A 17,560-nucleotide genomic window follows, 5' to 3' on the forward strand; every position below is an offset into this window, starting at 1 on the left:
ATTTAAAGCTTTCAGGTGATACATAGATTGTTATAGTTACCTGCTTAGTAACTTTAAGAGAATCCCATGTCTGAATCACAGATTAATTTTTAACTCATTTTACCTCTGTTGCTACATTAAAGTGGTTGAAAGTTACATTTTAAATATGGTACAAACTACCACAAACTTGTCTCACTTTGTGCAGAATGGTACATATGTATGTAAACCATACAGATTTAGTTTTTGGTCCGTTTTACTAAAATTTCTCAGCTCCATAATATCCTTTACATTGAAAATGATTTGCATGTCATTTCAATTGAAAAAACAAGGATACAATGTACAGTGTTATGTGTTAACCAGTAACAATGTAACATTTTAACAAATTTTTTCTGCAGATTTTCGTATAACTTGCCACTACTTTGAATTTACTATGTAGAAAATGATGGGTTTTCAGTGTAAGGACATAGTATTGGCAAATGACATGCAATAGTAAAAACTGATTTAACCCCCCCCCCCCAAAAAAAAAAATTGTTCTAAATGTAAAATAGATATTTCGTTTCAGCTGCTTAAAAAGAATAAAAACTTACACCAGAGGGCGGTGTTAAGCTTACCATATCTGGTCAAATACATTGAATAGCAAGACACAGTTAGGGACTGTGAGCAGGATTAATGATTCTGGTTAAAAATGTGAAGAAGAAATTTGATTTTGATTGATTAAAAATTAAAAGTAAAAGCACTATTCCAATGACAGTTATAAAATTGTAGCAGAAATGTGAACATCGCCCTCTAGTTTTAAGAAAATAGATCAGCACCTTAGTAACTGAATAAATTAGTAGGCAGATATCTCTTGAGGTATCTTTGGTCTCTTGTTCTTTGTTTCATTGTGTTTCATATATGACAGGAATGTGTCCCAACCTAAGCTCACAAAATTCACATAAATAACTCGAAACCGACTTGGTATGAATAGAAAATTGATGCTCTGAGCTGCTGGCCATACACACCAATCTGTCTGTAAAGAGAAAAAGACAACATTGTTAATGAAATGTAACATCCATATAAGGAATTACAGCAAGATTACTACTACCATTTCCTTTTTTATAATTTGTTATATAAATAATAGCATTTGTGAAGACAAATTTATACCAAAGTGATAATACCATTGTACTTTGGAATACTGTGATTTGCGTTGTTTTTTTATGATTGCCGAAGCAACTAGTTTTATTATTATTTGTCTGTCCAAGGACAAACCATTAGTTTTAACCTCTGAAATCCTTCTCTAGAACACGAATTAATGCATCTTGTTAAAGTAAATGTAGCATGATAGTTTTTTGGAATTTTTTCGTTTGTTTTTGTTCAAAACAAGGGATTCTCCTAAAATCTGCTAAAAAACCACTGTTCAACTGAAATATCAACGAAAATCACATATTCCTATCATGACAATGTTTCAACTCTTGGAAAACAAGTAAGTTATTCACTTATGAACCGCAGCATGGCCGGTCTGATTGCGCTACCGTACCATACTAAGCAATACATTTGTGTTTGTTTTTATTTGAAACTTTATGTTAAATAAATGCATATTACATTGAATATACTGAGTAATTTTTTATCATGTGAACAGATTTTTTGATTGACTGTAATTTGTCAACATTTCGTGACGCCTATTTTAGTAAGGCCTTTCACTCTTCCGTGATGCCTAAATTCAAGAGATTGTACGGTGTATTGTTTGTTTTGTGTATGTGTTGAAAAAAAATGACCACGCTATTTAGTAATTGCAATATGTACGTAATATAAACCGTACCCCAAACATGAGCTTTTGATCCCAATTTTTAAATTGATGCATTGTAATATAAACCGCAGTTTATATAAGGATTTTAATGGTAAATGTTTTCACAATGAACATATTTACAATCAAAGAAAGCTTAGAAAGAACTCCCATGTGCTGAGAGTATTGGAGACACATTAAATATAATTCGAAATTACTTAGCTGAAAACTAATTATGCAAATCAGAAAATTAAATATGACCAGATTTGAGTGTAAAACTAATGAGGTCTGCGCAATGTAACAGAACCAAAAAATTATGAATTATTATGCTTATTAGGGAATTAATATGAACAGATTTTTACCCCAAACTAATTAGGTTTGTACATTGTCCTAGAGCATCTTTGTACTAAGTTTCATTGAAATGGAATAATTAACACCGCGAAAACTCCAAAATTTCGACCCCTCTAAAAATTTGACCGCCTATTTATTTGCCGGGTTTCGGTGTTTTATTTACCTCCAAATTTTCGACTCCACTAAAAATTGCCGACTCATTCTTATTCGAAAATTGCGACCAGTTTTAGTTTTCCCCCAAACGAAAAAAAAAACGATGTGAGCGTTCAAACGGGACCTTCCTCAAAGGCATGAATCCGGGTTTCTGGACTGAGAGATTTTTATTTTATTGGTAACGAAAATATATTCTAAATAAACGAAGTTTCAAATAAAAACGAACACAAAAATCTCGGCATGCTGCGTTTCTGAATTGTTGATTATTACTGTACTCAGTAGTGATTATAATAATGTACACAAAATAAATTTGTTGAATGGTTATGAAATACAAATAAAAGTCAACTTAGTTTCATCGTAAGCGAATGATTCCGGTCTCGTATAAACGTTTGATGCTGTAGGATATCCGCCATGTTCTCTTAGGTCAAATAGGTCAAATCGCTAATTAACCAATCAAAAAGCTGGATGATGCGAAAACGGCATGATTTTTTTTAAATAAAAAAATTAGTTGTTTTTAAAAAATAAACTGGTTATCTGAAGAATAATTTAACATTGTTCACAGTGATAACAGCTCATTCTCGAAAGGAAGCTTACCCGCTCACGCTAGTCACGATAAAAATCATACACGTGTACTCTTGAATAGACAGACGTCAATGACTACGGTAAAACTTAGACTCTATTTTAGCCGGCAGGATTGATTGAAATGTCCGAAAAATGACGCCAAAATACACCTTAAAAGTCCCATTTTATTTTCTTAAATCCCATTATATTTTTTAATCCAAGGGCGAATTTACGGCAGAATTTGGTCCCTCAAATCACCGGTACGGTGCTCAAATAAGGGACACGTGAGCTTTGATTCTAACCGGATACATTGCACTGGGTCGGGGAGATCGTTTGCTAAACTTCCATGTATCTTTTGTCCAATGGGTACCTGTACTTCGAACATTCACAAGTTTTCCTGGGTAGTGCGAGACAGCTTTGTCTTTTGACCTATTAGTTTTGTGCTGACCTCTTCTCCACGTCTTGATGTTTTGTTTTGCTTGTCATAATACTCACTGATTGATGACTTTGTTTAGATTTTGAGTTACAACTCGGCCACGACCTTTGCTTTTACCGTGAAACATGAGGAAGTTTACGTCAATTGACGGACATTGCATTTTTTAAAAACTAATGAAGCACACTGTCTATCATCCCCATTTTTTTTTGCTGATTTCTATTCTGAAAAATTCGACCGTCCGAAAATGCACCTTAATTTTGACTCTAAAAACACGTCACATTTCTAACACAAATTATTTAAAACCAGTCGAAATTTTGGAGTTTTTACGGTACTTTAGATATCAGTGTGAAAGATTAAAATTGGTTAATTATGCAAATTAGGTAATTAATATGTACAGATTTTAACCCACAATTATTCAGGTCTGTCTATTGTCCTACAGCATCCATGTACATTCATTGATATGTGATGTATAGTACCTGAGATATCAGTGTGAAAGTTGGTTAATTATGCAAATTAGGTGATTAATATGCACAAATATTTACCGGAAACTAATTGGGTCTGCATAATTCTAGATTCATTGAAATATGATGATTAGTACTTTAGATATCAGTAGAAAAGCTGAAAATTAATTATGCAAATTAGGTAATTAATATGCACAATTATTTACCCTAAAACTAATCAGGTCTCTGCATAGTCCTAAAGGATCTATGTACCAAGTTTCATTGAAATGCGATGATTAGTACTTGAGATACCCGTGGAAAAGCTGAAAATTAACTAATTATGCAAATTAGGTGATTAATATGCACAAATATTTATCGAAAACAATCAATCTCTGCATAGTCCTTGAGTATGTAAGTACCAAGTTTCATTGAAATGTAATGCTAACTACTTATATCAAATGCTGAAAATTAATTAATTATGCAAATTAGGTAATTAATATGTACTGATATTACCATAAAAACTATCAGGTCTGTGCAGTGTCGTATGACATCTATGTACCAAGTTTCATTGAAATGTGATGATTAGTACTTGAGATATCAGTGGAAAAACCGAAAATTGACTAATCATTATGCAAATTAGGTAATTAGTATCCACGGATTATTACCAAAAACTAATCAAAACCTAGCATTAGTTCAGAGCATCTATGTACCAAGTTTCATCAAAATCCAATGAGTGGTTGTTTAGATATCAGTGGAACAGTCATGGAACCACTAAAAAATAGCTAATTATCATGCAAATTAGGTAATTAATATGCACGGATTTTTACCAAAAATTAATCAAATCTGCGCATATGTTCAGAGCATCTATGTACCAAGTTTCATCAAAATCCAATGAGTGGTTCTTTAGATATCAGTGGAACAGTCATAGAACAGCTAAAAATTAGCTAATTATCATGCAAATTAGGTAATTAACGAGCATGGATTTTTACCAAAACCTAATCAAATCTGCGCATTGGCCCAGAGCATCTATGCACCAAGTTTCATCAAAAACCAATGTATGGTTCTTGAGATAGCAGTGGAACAGTCGGACACACATACACACATACACACATACACACATACACACATACACACATACAGACACACTAACTGCAAAGACTCCCATTTTGTGCTTCGCACATGGGAGTCAAAAACCTTGTGTTGTTAACGAATGGAACATTATGTTTAGCATATAGCGGTTTCCAGAAGAGAGAGATCGACATGTCTGGTAGCTTGATTTTGACAAGTTTGGAAAACATTAACATCAGGATTGTGGAGAACTCTGTAGCAATAGATGTTGGCACTTCAACTAACTTTATCGACCACTATATACAAGGGATTGTGCATTACGCCATTGATCACAGTGACCAGCAACACCAGACAGGACATATTTCATATCTAACAAAACCCTATTTATGACACGAGACCTAATATATGTTAAAGCTTATTTATTGGCGGGGTGGGGGGGGGGGGGCTGGACCAAAACCACAGAGCTGTCTGCCAATACAATATTGACCTACGGTCCTGGTGCGGCCCCCATAATGCGACTGCAAAGATATAGAAAAAATACATGACTGATAGAAAAATACACAACTGATTAGGAATAAATTCAAAACAACAGAGTTAGTACAAAGAACGTATAAAGGTTATAGCAAGCTGTGCTGCTGTGAAATTAATAATGAGATGACAAAGGCAGCGTGACTTGATGTTTGAAACATCCAGAGCAATGTGATTGTTTATTGCGATGTTGATACCGCATGAAGTTATTTAATTGATTATAGGTAGTTTCAGCTTGGCAACTACCCAGTAATGATGACAAGGTTACTAGAGAGTTATTAAAATATATACTTGAAAAAACTGTCTGGAGATATCTTATGGCTATATGAGCAAACAGCAATAGCGAAGTACCCATAATGGAACTAATGAAATGGAATGACACCCAAGATATAAATATAAATGAAATATGGTAGTATATTATTTAAATTAAGTCAATAAGCAAAGTAATATAGATAACTGATGTATTACAATAAAATATAAATTAAAAGAAACAAATGAGGTAGAAAGTCAAACCCAATACCCAGATTAAGTGCTATAAGCTAGGGCGGATTGTGCTCCGTAGATGGAGTCATCTGCCTCTCGGATATACCTGTTGTCGGTATCTGAGGTCCAGCGATCTAGAGTTTTAATCATATGGTCCTGAATTCCCGCATGTGCTGCTGATGAGGCTGCACCAATGCGGAAAGAGTGACCTGAGTACTTACGGGCTGCAATATACTGCCCCATGGCAATAACTGGACAAAAACGGTTATTCTTAAAAAGTGTGAGAACTGTCCCTTTTCGTAACGGATCTGTTTTTGATGTTTTTAACTTCAGAAGAACTTTATCCGAAGTACAAAAACACACCACACCTCAAAAAGCCGATAAAGGCCACTGATGTGAATATTTCTTTGCTTAGAACTGAACACATTTTAGCAACAATGTTTGCAGTAAATGGGAGACAGGGCTGTCGATGTTGGCCCATTTCGATCTCGGCCGCCTTTGGCCCCGTGTCTGCTGTTGATGTTTGGATGGTCGAACTACGATGATTTGGTCTATTCATTTCATATATGCATATATAGGAATTCCAGGCTAAATTAGTCGGTAAATTAAAGCCCATGTCTTTCAATTTTAGTTTTAGCTTAGCATTAGTCCAATTAGCGGGGTTACTATAGTCCAGATTCCTCCTAGTTCGGGATGTTCTAGCCACTGGACGTCCTCTCTTCGGGCGGTTGGGCAGTTGCATTTCCAACACTACAGAAGTAGTCACGATTTCTGTCCTGTTCTCCTCAGCCGTGCATTTCTACTCTGCATTCGAGTACCCATAGTGCGTAGATTATTCATAATTAACTTTCTAGAGGTGTTTGATTGACAATTATGAACAAGAGTTGGCAGAGCCATCTCGATGCTGGGAAAATAAAGCGTATTTAAAGGTGTGTTTTGGAGCAATAGATTGGCGAACAGACAGAAAAGCAATTTCAATGACTTCGACTTTGTTTTAATGAAAACTGGAAGTATACATGAGGGTACGTGTTATTATTTATTTTGGAAACTCAATTTTTAACTGAAGGAATTAAACTAAATTAAATAATCATGTTTGTTTATTTTGAACCTTAGAAATGACTACTTTTCAATGTTTAATAGACCATTTTTCGTTCACTGCGAGAATCATTATGCGTTAAATTGAACGTAAAAACAGGACAAACAAAGGTCATAGCATCGTAGTGGCGTCAAACTTCGCGTGGGATTCTACAAATGCGAAAGTATTTTGGGGGACATTTCCATGCTTAATAATGTGCTGTCCACATTTGATGATAGGCAATTTCGATTAAGTAAGGGTATTCGGAAGCAATATTCCACTGTTGAAGATCGGCTGGTCGATGTGAGCTACGAAATAAAGAAATTAGAGTCCAAAATCAAATCGTTTGATTTTTGCGGTAGACGTTCGACGCGCGTCTTTCATGCATCTCGAGAGATCTCGCAATTGTGCGGAAAATCACCTAGTGTACTTAGCGTATGTTACTATGATAATCAACCAATTCGAAAAAAACAGTTGACAATGACTAAATGCATGGCCACAGCCAAATCGCTGTTTAATTGAAATAACAAAAATCAAAGAAAACAGAGAACTCTAAGACAGGAAGAGAAACACGAGCAATGTAGTCGAACAACATGCATTACGGCAGAAATGTTTGTTTCACCTCGATCAATACAGTATTACCCAACAATGCACTATTCCCATAAGCGTGGGTACATGTATGTGGAAGTTCATAGCCGAGCGTACTGCAGTCAAGAACAAGGTAAGAAATTACGTGACAAGACCATCCCGATTTGCCGTCGATTTTCGGGTTCGGGTGCGTTTTATACAAGAAGATCGATACGCACTACACCACCGAGTGTAGTAGACATAATCCCAATGGCAATAGGATGTTCGAAGGAAGCTAATACAGTTGATTTATAACAGTGAAGTAAATGGAAATCACTTTTCAGTTCTAGTTGAGGCACAAAAGTTAGTAAACAAGAGACGGTGGCAACTCCATGTTGTGGCAAATTACAAACTACTACAGTTTACAAACACCACGGTCAGTCACACAAAGTCCCCCAAATTCAAAAAGGATTTTTAAATGCGCTGGGGAACACGAGACGAACAATTGTGCATACATAGATGACGACTCCATGTGAAAATGGCAATTTAAACTTTGCTTGCAGATTCTCCTGGGGCAGATTTACATAATACTACAGTTCGATAACATGGCCAGTCAGACAAAATCCATCAAAAGGGAACTGCAATTGTATAATGCCAAAACAGTAATATGATTTCACAAATTTCAAAATACATTCACTTTTATCAATGTCCACTGTACACCAGTAAATGTTTTCTCGTTCGCAAGAACACAAAGCCTAAACTATTAGAAATTTGTAACACATAATTCGAGTGATGGTATGACAAAATAACTCATCATTTGTAAATTCAATCCATCGAAAAAGTATTAAAAAAAAATTTGTTCATAAACAATTTTTATTATGTAAATACACTTTGAAAAGAAACAAGATTCATAAACATATTCTCAGTACAAATTACACAATACTTATTTTCTAAAGGAGTTCCTTCACAGCATAAACTATTGGAATCCATGCACACGTGTGAGTACTTCGGTGACACATTTTATAGCTACGCCCAAAATAGTCCATCATTTATTGCGCAACTGTGACCAAACGACATCATTCTGTAACATCCACACATTTTCATAAAATCTCCATGCACTTTTTGACCTTTCATAAGTAAAATACACTACAATTTACTTCAGAAAAACAATTTTTTGGTACATTCCTACATTCTTGCATACTAATGAGGGGTTCCAAGCTGAACAATTTTCTTGGACTAATAACAAAGCTGGTCAATCCTTTCCCAGCAATAAAACTGATAATGTTTGACTCAATGAGAATCCAAGCAAGTCTATCTGAATGCACCGCTTAAGACAATGGCGAGAGATCTCGTGGTATAAATACTGTAAAATGATACTCACTTAACATACATCTAAACTTGATAATATATGTTGATTATGGTCCACTCTTCCTCAACGTACAAGTACATAAGTGTCATTTTAGTCAAAGATGAGAAAATTGAATAAGAATGTGCCTTGTCGTTTTTTCACTTAAAAATGTATTTTGTGCTTAGAAACATAAAAAATAATTTTAGGGGGGTGGGGTAAAAATTTATTCATTTGGCTTTTCCGAGACAATTTATAACTTGTTAAACATATAATGCGATGTGCACTTGTAAACAATTATTACCCGTCCCTGTACCAACTTTGAATAAAACTGGATGACACATATCTGAGAAAAAGCTGGTAACAGCTAGAAAAAGCTTGTTTTTTTTTTAGATTTTTGAGGGCAAAAATTGCCTCCAAGTCATAAAAATTTATCCAATCAAACAGGTCATGAATGACACTGCCTTCACTTGTTGTCATTTGAAAGTTGCAACATATAATTTGTCCAGTTTTTTGGCATGGACATAAATTGGCAAACATGATTCTATGGCATTTTCAAGTTTATAGCACTCTCCATTCCGGTCTCAGCAAGAACACCAGAGAGCAACAAACAAGTACAACAGGTAAAATGACATGCAAGTATGCAAATCAGATCGGCAAATATGTTTAAGAGTCAGTGTTGTGTCTGTTTGGATAAACTTCCTTGTACAACAGCTGTATTCCTTATACAAGAACACTGTCAATCACAGAACTGTTCCAGCGAAAAACTTCTGATATTTTAGTCAGTAACAGGGCAAAGATACCGTTTGTCATACAAGTACTAGCACCAGATGAGGAACTGAGAAACTGCAATGATCCTTGGTGTACATTACCTGTGTCAACAACTTTACTTCCCATGTACTTCATGTACAGATCTACATGTAGTTTATGGCCCTGAATTAGTTTCAATATCTCTAAATAAGGAAAAGAGTACTTCTTATATGACAATGATACAAATAAAGTGCAAGAATCCAGAAAAAATATTATCAAGTTTTTATTATCATACATTAATATTAACAAATCGTGTGAAATTGAACTTTTATGTACAGAGAAACACATATTTATGCTTTGGTTGACAGCACTTCACAAAGAAAAAAATGACCTGCAAAACTTTATACAATTGTCAGACATGCAGCGAATAGTATGCTTTTGTAATATATGCAGTTTCAGTGGCTTTGCATTCCAAGAAAAAAATTCTGGCTCTGCACCTGAAAAAAACAAAAAAACATTTAGTCAATAGTAAGCAGATGTTGTAGCATATGTGCTTCCATTAGCAGTCATATTTAATTAAAAAAAGATATTTGTGTACCGTCTTTTCAGTACGAAAAAATATTACTTGATATATTCATACCAGCCAGAAAGAAATTGCAGTTTACACTGAGCAATTAGGAATATACATGGACAACAATTAATGCATGTCGAGCAATATACTGTTTGAAAGGCTGCAAGATGTAATGAAATAGCAACCAATCACTACTCGAGTCAGACTGGCTGGGAAACTGCACAATACATACAAAAATGTATGCAAATGATATATGAGCAGCTCCACCAAATATAAAAATATTCTTTCCATAGTTATGACTCTAATGTGAATGTGATTTTCCACTCCTTAGCAATAGTAGTTAGAGTATTGTATTGTACTGTATCGTACAAGTTTATTGTGATTCTATATGTGTTTGTAATATTATTTAGCTTTATTTAGCATTCTGTTTAGTTGGTTAAATTTACTGTATCTTAATGTAGTTTATTTTATTTTTATACGACCATAGAACAACTCACTGTAGTTTGTTTTAATGTTGAATAAAAATTAAAATCAGTAACTGTATAGTGGTGACATATTGCGGGAAATTGTTGCAAGGACATTAATTTTCTCGATTTGCGCGCCATCGTGCGTCGATAAAAAAATGCATGGAATGGTCGGCAGTATCGATCAAGTTTGTCTAGTGTGACATTCGTGGCTGGCGAAAAGCAAGATGCCGTATAATCGTTTAAATAGGCGTCAAGGAGGAGTGAAAGGCCCTAATTTGGTTCTACAATAGGCGTCATGAAATGTTGGAAAATTACAGTCAATCAAAAGAACTGTTCACATGACAACAAATGATCATGGTACAGTAGCTTACTTGTTCGAAGTGTTGTAATTGTTGATTAGTACTCAGTAGTGATTATATTAACGTACAAAAAATAAATTTGTTGAATTGTTATGAAATGCAAGTAAAATTAAACTTAGTTTTATCGTAAGCAAATGTTTTCGGTTACATGTTAACGCCCGAAGCGATACGATATCCGCCATGTTATCCTTCGCACGAGGCGTGTTTATTGACCAGATAGGTCAAGTCGCTAATCAACCAATCAAAATGCTGGATGGTGCCAATGTGCTCAAATTACAATGAAGCATTTAAATATGAAAGTTCAGCGACCTCATAGTGAAAGCAACACGGAAGATATTTACCGATGTTTCAGTGTGATCTTTTGGCTTCGTTTTTCATGGTGAAAAAGGCATGATTTTTTTTTTAATCGGGCAGATTTAGAAAAATAAATAAACGTACCGTCCCAAATAAGAATGTGCCGGGTGGAATTTTTCTGGGAACAAAATAAACGTACCGTTACGTTTATTTGGGACATTTAGCGTTGTGGGCAAGCTCTCCTGAGTAGCGACATATTTTTCACTTTGCCTATGGTGTGATCAGTGGATTACGTGAATAAACCAACATGTGGTCGCAAATCGTACTAGGATAAACGAAAACACTAGCTTCCTATAGTAATTCTGCATGAGTTTTATAAGTTCCCAATCGATACTAAAAATATAACCTACCGGAATAAATCTTTCTATTTGTATGTACAAGTTCTCGTCAGATCGCGTGCAGACGACGAAGTGCAAAACTAGCAAAAACAAACTAGCAGACCGCGATAACAGTGCAACTTTATACGTTTATTGCGTAACGATTCCTTCCAACAGTTCACTAACAGGTAGGTAAATACAAGATTCAAATCTCCACGTTTGCTGTATAAGCGAAGTGATAAACCGTCTAAATCGAAGAGAAACCATAAAACTACTAGTCCAGTCTTGTAAACAAACTGTCGAGTTCTAGAACAGCTGCCAATAGGAGCACCCCCTAACTAAATGTGATTTCACACTAACTACGCTATATTTGGAACACTTAGGTATAGTAAAAAAATACAATTCAAGAAACGTATAACGCAAAACCAGACAACTGTCATAGTCCTTTAAATTGGCGGCTACACAACACTTTCAATGAGTACATGCCGACCCAACTAAACTTGTTTATGGCTGTTTATGAACAGCGAGAACGCATCTCATAGAACAATAGCTGTGGAAGTCATAAACAAATGTAAATGTTGTGGAAACCAAGCATGGCGATAATGATTTTGAGCGAGGCAGAGTCTGGCAAGCGTCTCAGAGCAGCATTGCGCCGACACCACCACGACATTTGAATCCCGGTGAGAGTACTGCAAACCTTTTAAATCACGATGTAAACTTTCAATTTACACAATACATAATCAGTTCTACAACAATAATAGAAAGGCAGTTTTTCTGGCGAAGCTCTCGCCAGGTTAGCAAAAGTTTCTCACGATCACCAAACCCGAGACACAAACGATAATACAAAGTGTATAAATACCATAACAAGCACAGTTTCTTACCTTTGAAATTGACGAGACACAATTTTGTCCATATAAGCGCAAATAAAGATACAATTCCTGGATACAATATCCTCACACAAAAACGACTGTGATTTCCACCGAGACAAGAACTGCGTTTGCGTCATCAAAACTCGGATTAAACTCGGGTAATTTTGGGAAAAGTCGAATTTTCCAGCAGTTTTGAAGGAAAAATGTTAAAAATAAAAAAAAAAACAGTGAAACTTTGAAGAATCGAAAAAAATAACTTGATGTGCATAATAGCACCATCAATTCCTGTCTCTGTACCAACTCTGAACTGAATTGGATCACACTTGTGTGAGAAAAAGCTGGTAACAAGAAAATGTGCACACACAGATGCACAGACATGACCCAATACCCCCCCCCCCCCGCCCGGATCGCAGATCCGGCGGGAACTAAAAATTGGTAGCTCCTCAATATGTAGTGTGAAATTTATGTACCATACTTCCCCTAGTATAAGCCCAGGGGGCCCGAACATGTAAAATCGGGTAATTTAGGGGGTGGGCTTATACTCGAGGACCACCTCAGAAAAGATAAGTTTTTCGGGGGTATAATTGTAACCATTTTCCCAACCACTAAAAATTATCCAAATTACATTTTTCATTCATAGCGTCGGTCTCGGAGGAATATTACGTCTTTTTGATTTCCACAACACTTTTTAAAAGGAAGAAACAAACGTGTTCATAAAAATACAGTTTACATAATTTATGGTGCAAAATGGGTAGGGTCTGTGGGAAAACAGTCGAAGGCAAAACTTTATCGTTAATATCTTCATTGTGGAATGTTTTCGATCATACGCAAACTCTCGATACAATGCAATTTCCACCATGGTGTCTTTCATGATGATTTGACCTGAACAACTTCCTTTGACCTAACAGGTCACGTCTGTCGTTAACAAATCAAAATGCTGTGTCGTACAGACAAAGTTTTCCGAATATTGACGAAGTCATTTTTTTAACGCAATGCGGAAGTGAATTACCTCGATGTTAAAATGTGATCTGATTTCGACAAAAAACATTGATTTTTATCCCTAAAGCTGTTGATTCTCAATTTTCGAAAGGTAAACTAAGGGTGGAAGAAGTAATTCAACTTTTCACGGTCGCCAACAAGTCATGTCGAAGAATAGGTTGCTTGTTCACATCCCATCCACGATAGTCTCAATGAACACGATCATTCAGAAAAGTAAAACGATGTTCAATGATCAGGTTTCACAACTTGACGATCACATTTTTGGCATTTCTGAAACCACTACTCAAAAGAAATATGGATTGGTTCAGTATTATTTAATTTGAGTTTTCTCGTAAAAGCAGGAACCAAACTATCGTACCAATCACGATTATTATTCAATGAAATAAAATTTTTACATGCATATATAAATGTCATTGACGCCCGGTAAAAACACCCTGGGCCTATACTCGGGGATGCCCTCAACCTGTTAAATGTCTAAAAAACAGAGGGTGGGCTTATACTCGGGGAGGGGCTTATGCTACGATAACAATTACTACGTTCACGTTACAGGATCTTGGCACGTGTCAAAATTTTTAATCTGTTGTGTTTGCAGAGAGATTACAGCAATTGCGTTCACGTTATTTGGGACCCACATAGAACTGACTCGGCTCGTGCCAAAATCATGCCCTCATTCTTCGATCTGTTGGCCCAAACATGGAAAATGATACGCACATGATGATAATAATAATTGTTATAGTGAAATTATATTCATTTGCTGCTATGGTGTTTATCACGAGCCAAGCATCTATCGGGACCGAGATCAAGTTCACACTACAGCTCAGAATTAGCAGTTATTATTCCTGTAAACATCAAACAACCAGAGATCATTGCGCAATTGTAGAGATAAGCACAGGGCTCTGCATATATAATTGAAATCATGTTGGGCCAGTAATTATCCTATATAACCTTTCAGGGCAATTGTATAACATAGTAGTTACATCTGAAAATTAGTACCATTCATCTGATTGGTCTAAGTAAACTTTTGACATCATTAATATCTCAAAGACTAACTGTTGTGCTAATGGACCACAGCTTTAATGTATATAAATATATCAAATTTATAAAAACAGCAAATACCATTTGAGAAAACCACCCAATGGGTCATTAATATTTTTTACATTAATACATGTAACTGTATTGTAGTATATTTTAGATATCTATGTTTATTTTAACACCTTTATTACATTTTATAAACCAAAATAGATATGTAATTCATTCTATTAGGCTGTAATAAAGAATTATCTAATCTTATCTTCTAAGTAACATAAATAGAGGCAGCCATGTCATACTGAATATTCCTGCTCAGAATTCAACAGCCTTGACATCTTATATGAGCTGATCCCAATGTAAGAAACAACCTAATTACAGTCACTATTGGTTCACTCACATGAGAAGGGTTAGGGCTAATAATATAATAATAATAATAATAACTTTATTGCATCCTTAGAAATACAATGTTTCTATCAGTTAATAGTGATAAAGATTAGTTGTGATAACTACTACTACAAAAAAAAAAGTTAGTTGTTAATAGGATAAAGCAAGTGTTACATATCAAATGGCATTTTCATTCCTTGATTGAAATGCGTTATGAATATAATTGCCAATCTTTTTTATTATTACATCATCTTTTGAAGTCATCAAGAACTTAAATTTCTGGAGATCATCCTGTGTTTCTGCTGGAAATGTAATGTCTTGAATGATTTGTTGGCGTATTACTTTATACTGTATTGTGGACATATCATGACAAAGTGCAGTTCATCTTCTATTTTATTCTGTGTACATTGTTTGCAAATTCTATTTTCTATCAGTATTTTTGGTTGCATATGCCTCCCTTTTTCTATTGCTAAATTGTGATTACTAGTTCAAAATTTTGTCATTAAAATTCTTTGCTTCAAATTCAACACATACAAGTATTTTTCAAAATTATAAGAGTCTTTGAATTTTTCATAAGTTCTCAGTTTTGTTTTTTCAGTTATATTTTTTCTCCAGAAATTTATGTATTTTTGTTTGACAACTTTGCCAATTTGCTGTATATATTTTGTTAACAAATCATTCTGTTGTTCTTGTGAAAAATTCATGTTGTTCATCATTTTTTGTATTGAAGAATACCATTGTAAATTGGATTTCTTTTGTTCAAGGTATGCTTGTTTTGTGATATTATTGCCTGGTAATTTACTGATATGAGTCCAGTATTTTATTAAATTGATCCGAATGTCTACTATGACTATGACACATGTGCCAATAAGTAGGGTTTTCAGTGTTGTCATGACCTTGATCTGAATCAGTGACAGAAATGGACCACAGTCTGGTTTAATTTTGTTTGGTTTTATGAAAAATTAATGCAGAAATCTTGAAAAAAGTGGTCAGAAATGTTGTTGTACAGTAAATCTTTAAACTGTAAAAATTGCATTCCATTATAAAGAGCCATCGTACAGTGTATAATATGCTGTACTACTTACACACGTGTATAATGCTGGACTGCTTACACACGTGTATAATGCTGTACTGCTTACACTCATACAGTGTATAATATGCTGTACTGCTTACACTCATACAGTGTATAATGCTGCACTGCTTACACATGTAGTGTATAATGCTGTACTGTTTACACTCATACAGTGTATAATGCTGTACTGCTTACACATGTAGCGTATAATGCTGTACTGCTTACACTCATACAGTGTATAATGCTGCACTGCTTACACATGTAGTGTATAATGCTGTACTGTTTACACTCATACAGTGTATAATGCTGTACTGCTTACACACGTAGTGTATAATGCTGTAATGCTTACACACGTAGTGTATAATGCTGCACTGCTTACACACGTAGTGTATAATGCTGTACTGCTTACACACGTAGTGTATATAATGTGGTACTGCTTACACTCATACAGTGTATAATATGCTGTACTGCTTACACATGTAGTGTATAATGCTGCACTGCTTACACTCATACAGTGTATAATGCTGTACTGCTTACACACGTAGTGTATAATGCTGTACTGCTTACACATGTAGTGTATAATGCTGTACTGTTTACACTCATACAGTGTATAATGCTGTACTGCTTACACATGTAGCGTATAATGCTGTACTGCTTACACTCATACAGTGTATAATGCTGCACTGCTTACACATGTAGTGTATAATGCTGTACTGTTTACACTCATACAGTGTATAATGCTGTACTGCTTACACACGTAGTGTATAATGCTGTAATGCTTACACACGTAGTGTATAATGCTGCACTGCTTACACACGTAGTGTATAATGCTGTACTGCTTACACACGTAGTGTATATAATGTGGTACTGCTTACACTCATACAGTGTATAATATGCTGTACTGCTTACACATGTAGTGTATAATGCTGCACTGCTTACACTCATACAGTGTATAATGCTGTACTGCTTACACACGTAGTGTATAATGCTGTACTGCTTACACACGTAGTGTATAATGCTGTACTGCTTACACACGTAGTGTATAATGCTGTACTGCTTACACACGTAGTGTATAATGCTGTACTGCTTACACATGTAGTGTATAATGCTGTACTGCTTACACACGAGGGGTATAATGCTGTACTGCTTACACACTTAGTGTATAATGCTGTACTGCTTACACACGTAGTGTATAATGCTGTACTGCTTACACACATAGTGTATAATGCTGTACTGCTTACACACGTAGTGTATAATGCTGTACTGCTTACACACGTAGTGTATAATGCTGTACTGCTTACACACGTAGTGTATAACGCTGTACTGCTTACACACGTGGGGTATAATGCTGTACTGCTTACACACGTGGGGTATAATGCTGTACTGCTTACACACGTGGGGTATAATGCTGTACTGCTTACACACATGGTGTATAATGCTGTACTGCTTACACACATGGTGTATAATGCTGTACTGCTTACACACGTAGTGTATAATGCTGTACTGCTTACACACGTAGTGTATAATGCTGTACTGCTTACACTCATACAGCGTATAATATGCTGTACTGCTTACACATGTGGTGTATAATGCTGTACTGCTTACACATGTGGTATATAATGCTGTACTGCTTACACACGT

General features: G+C 35.3%; 1 protein-coding gene across 2 annotated transcripts in view; it reads right to left on the reverse strand.

Moving 5' to 3' along the window:
* Window positions 1–612: 612 nt before the first annotated feature.
* LOC102801403 (mpv17-like protein 2) overlaps window positions 613–17,560 on the reverse strand; it is a 109,408-nt gene continuing 92,460 nt past the window's right edge. The window contains exon 4 of one of the 2 annotated variants that reach the window (XM_085503021.1): window positions 613–988. In XM_085503021.1, coding sequence (XP_085359147.1) covers window positions 809–988 — 180 coding nt within the window. In that variant the 3' untranslated portion in view covers window positions 613–808. Of the gene's footprint in view, window positions 989–9,768; window positions 9,996–17,560 lie in introns of those variants that run through there. The other variant, XM_085503022.1, reaches the window with a different exon arrangement.

Source organism: Saccoglossus kowalevskii, chromosome 9 (genome assembly GCF_978046115.1).
Source record: "Saccoglossus kowalevskii chromosome 9, keSacKowa6.1, whole genome shotgun sequence".
Lineage (NCBI taxonomy): Eukaryota > Metazoa > Hemichordata > Enteropneusta > Harrimaniidae > Saccoglossus > Saccoglossus kowalevskii.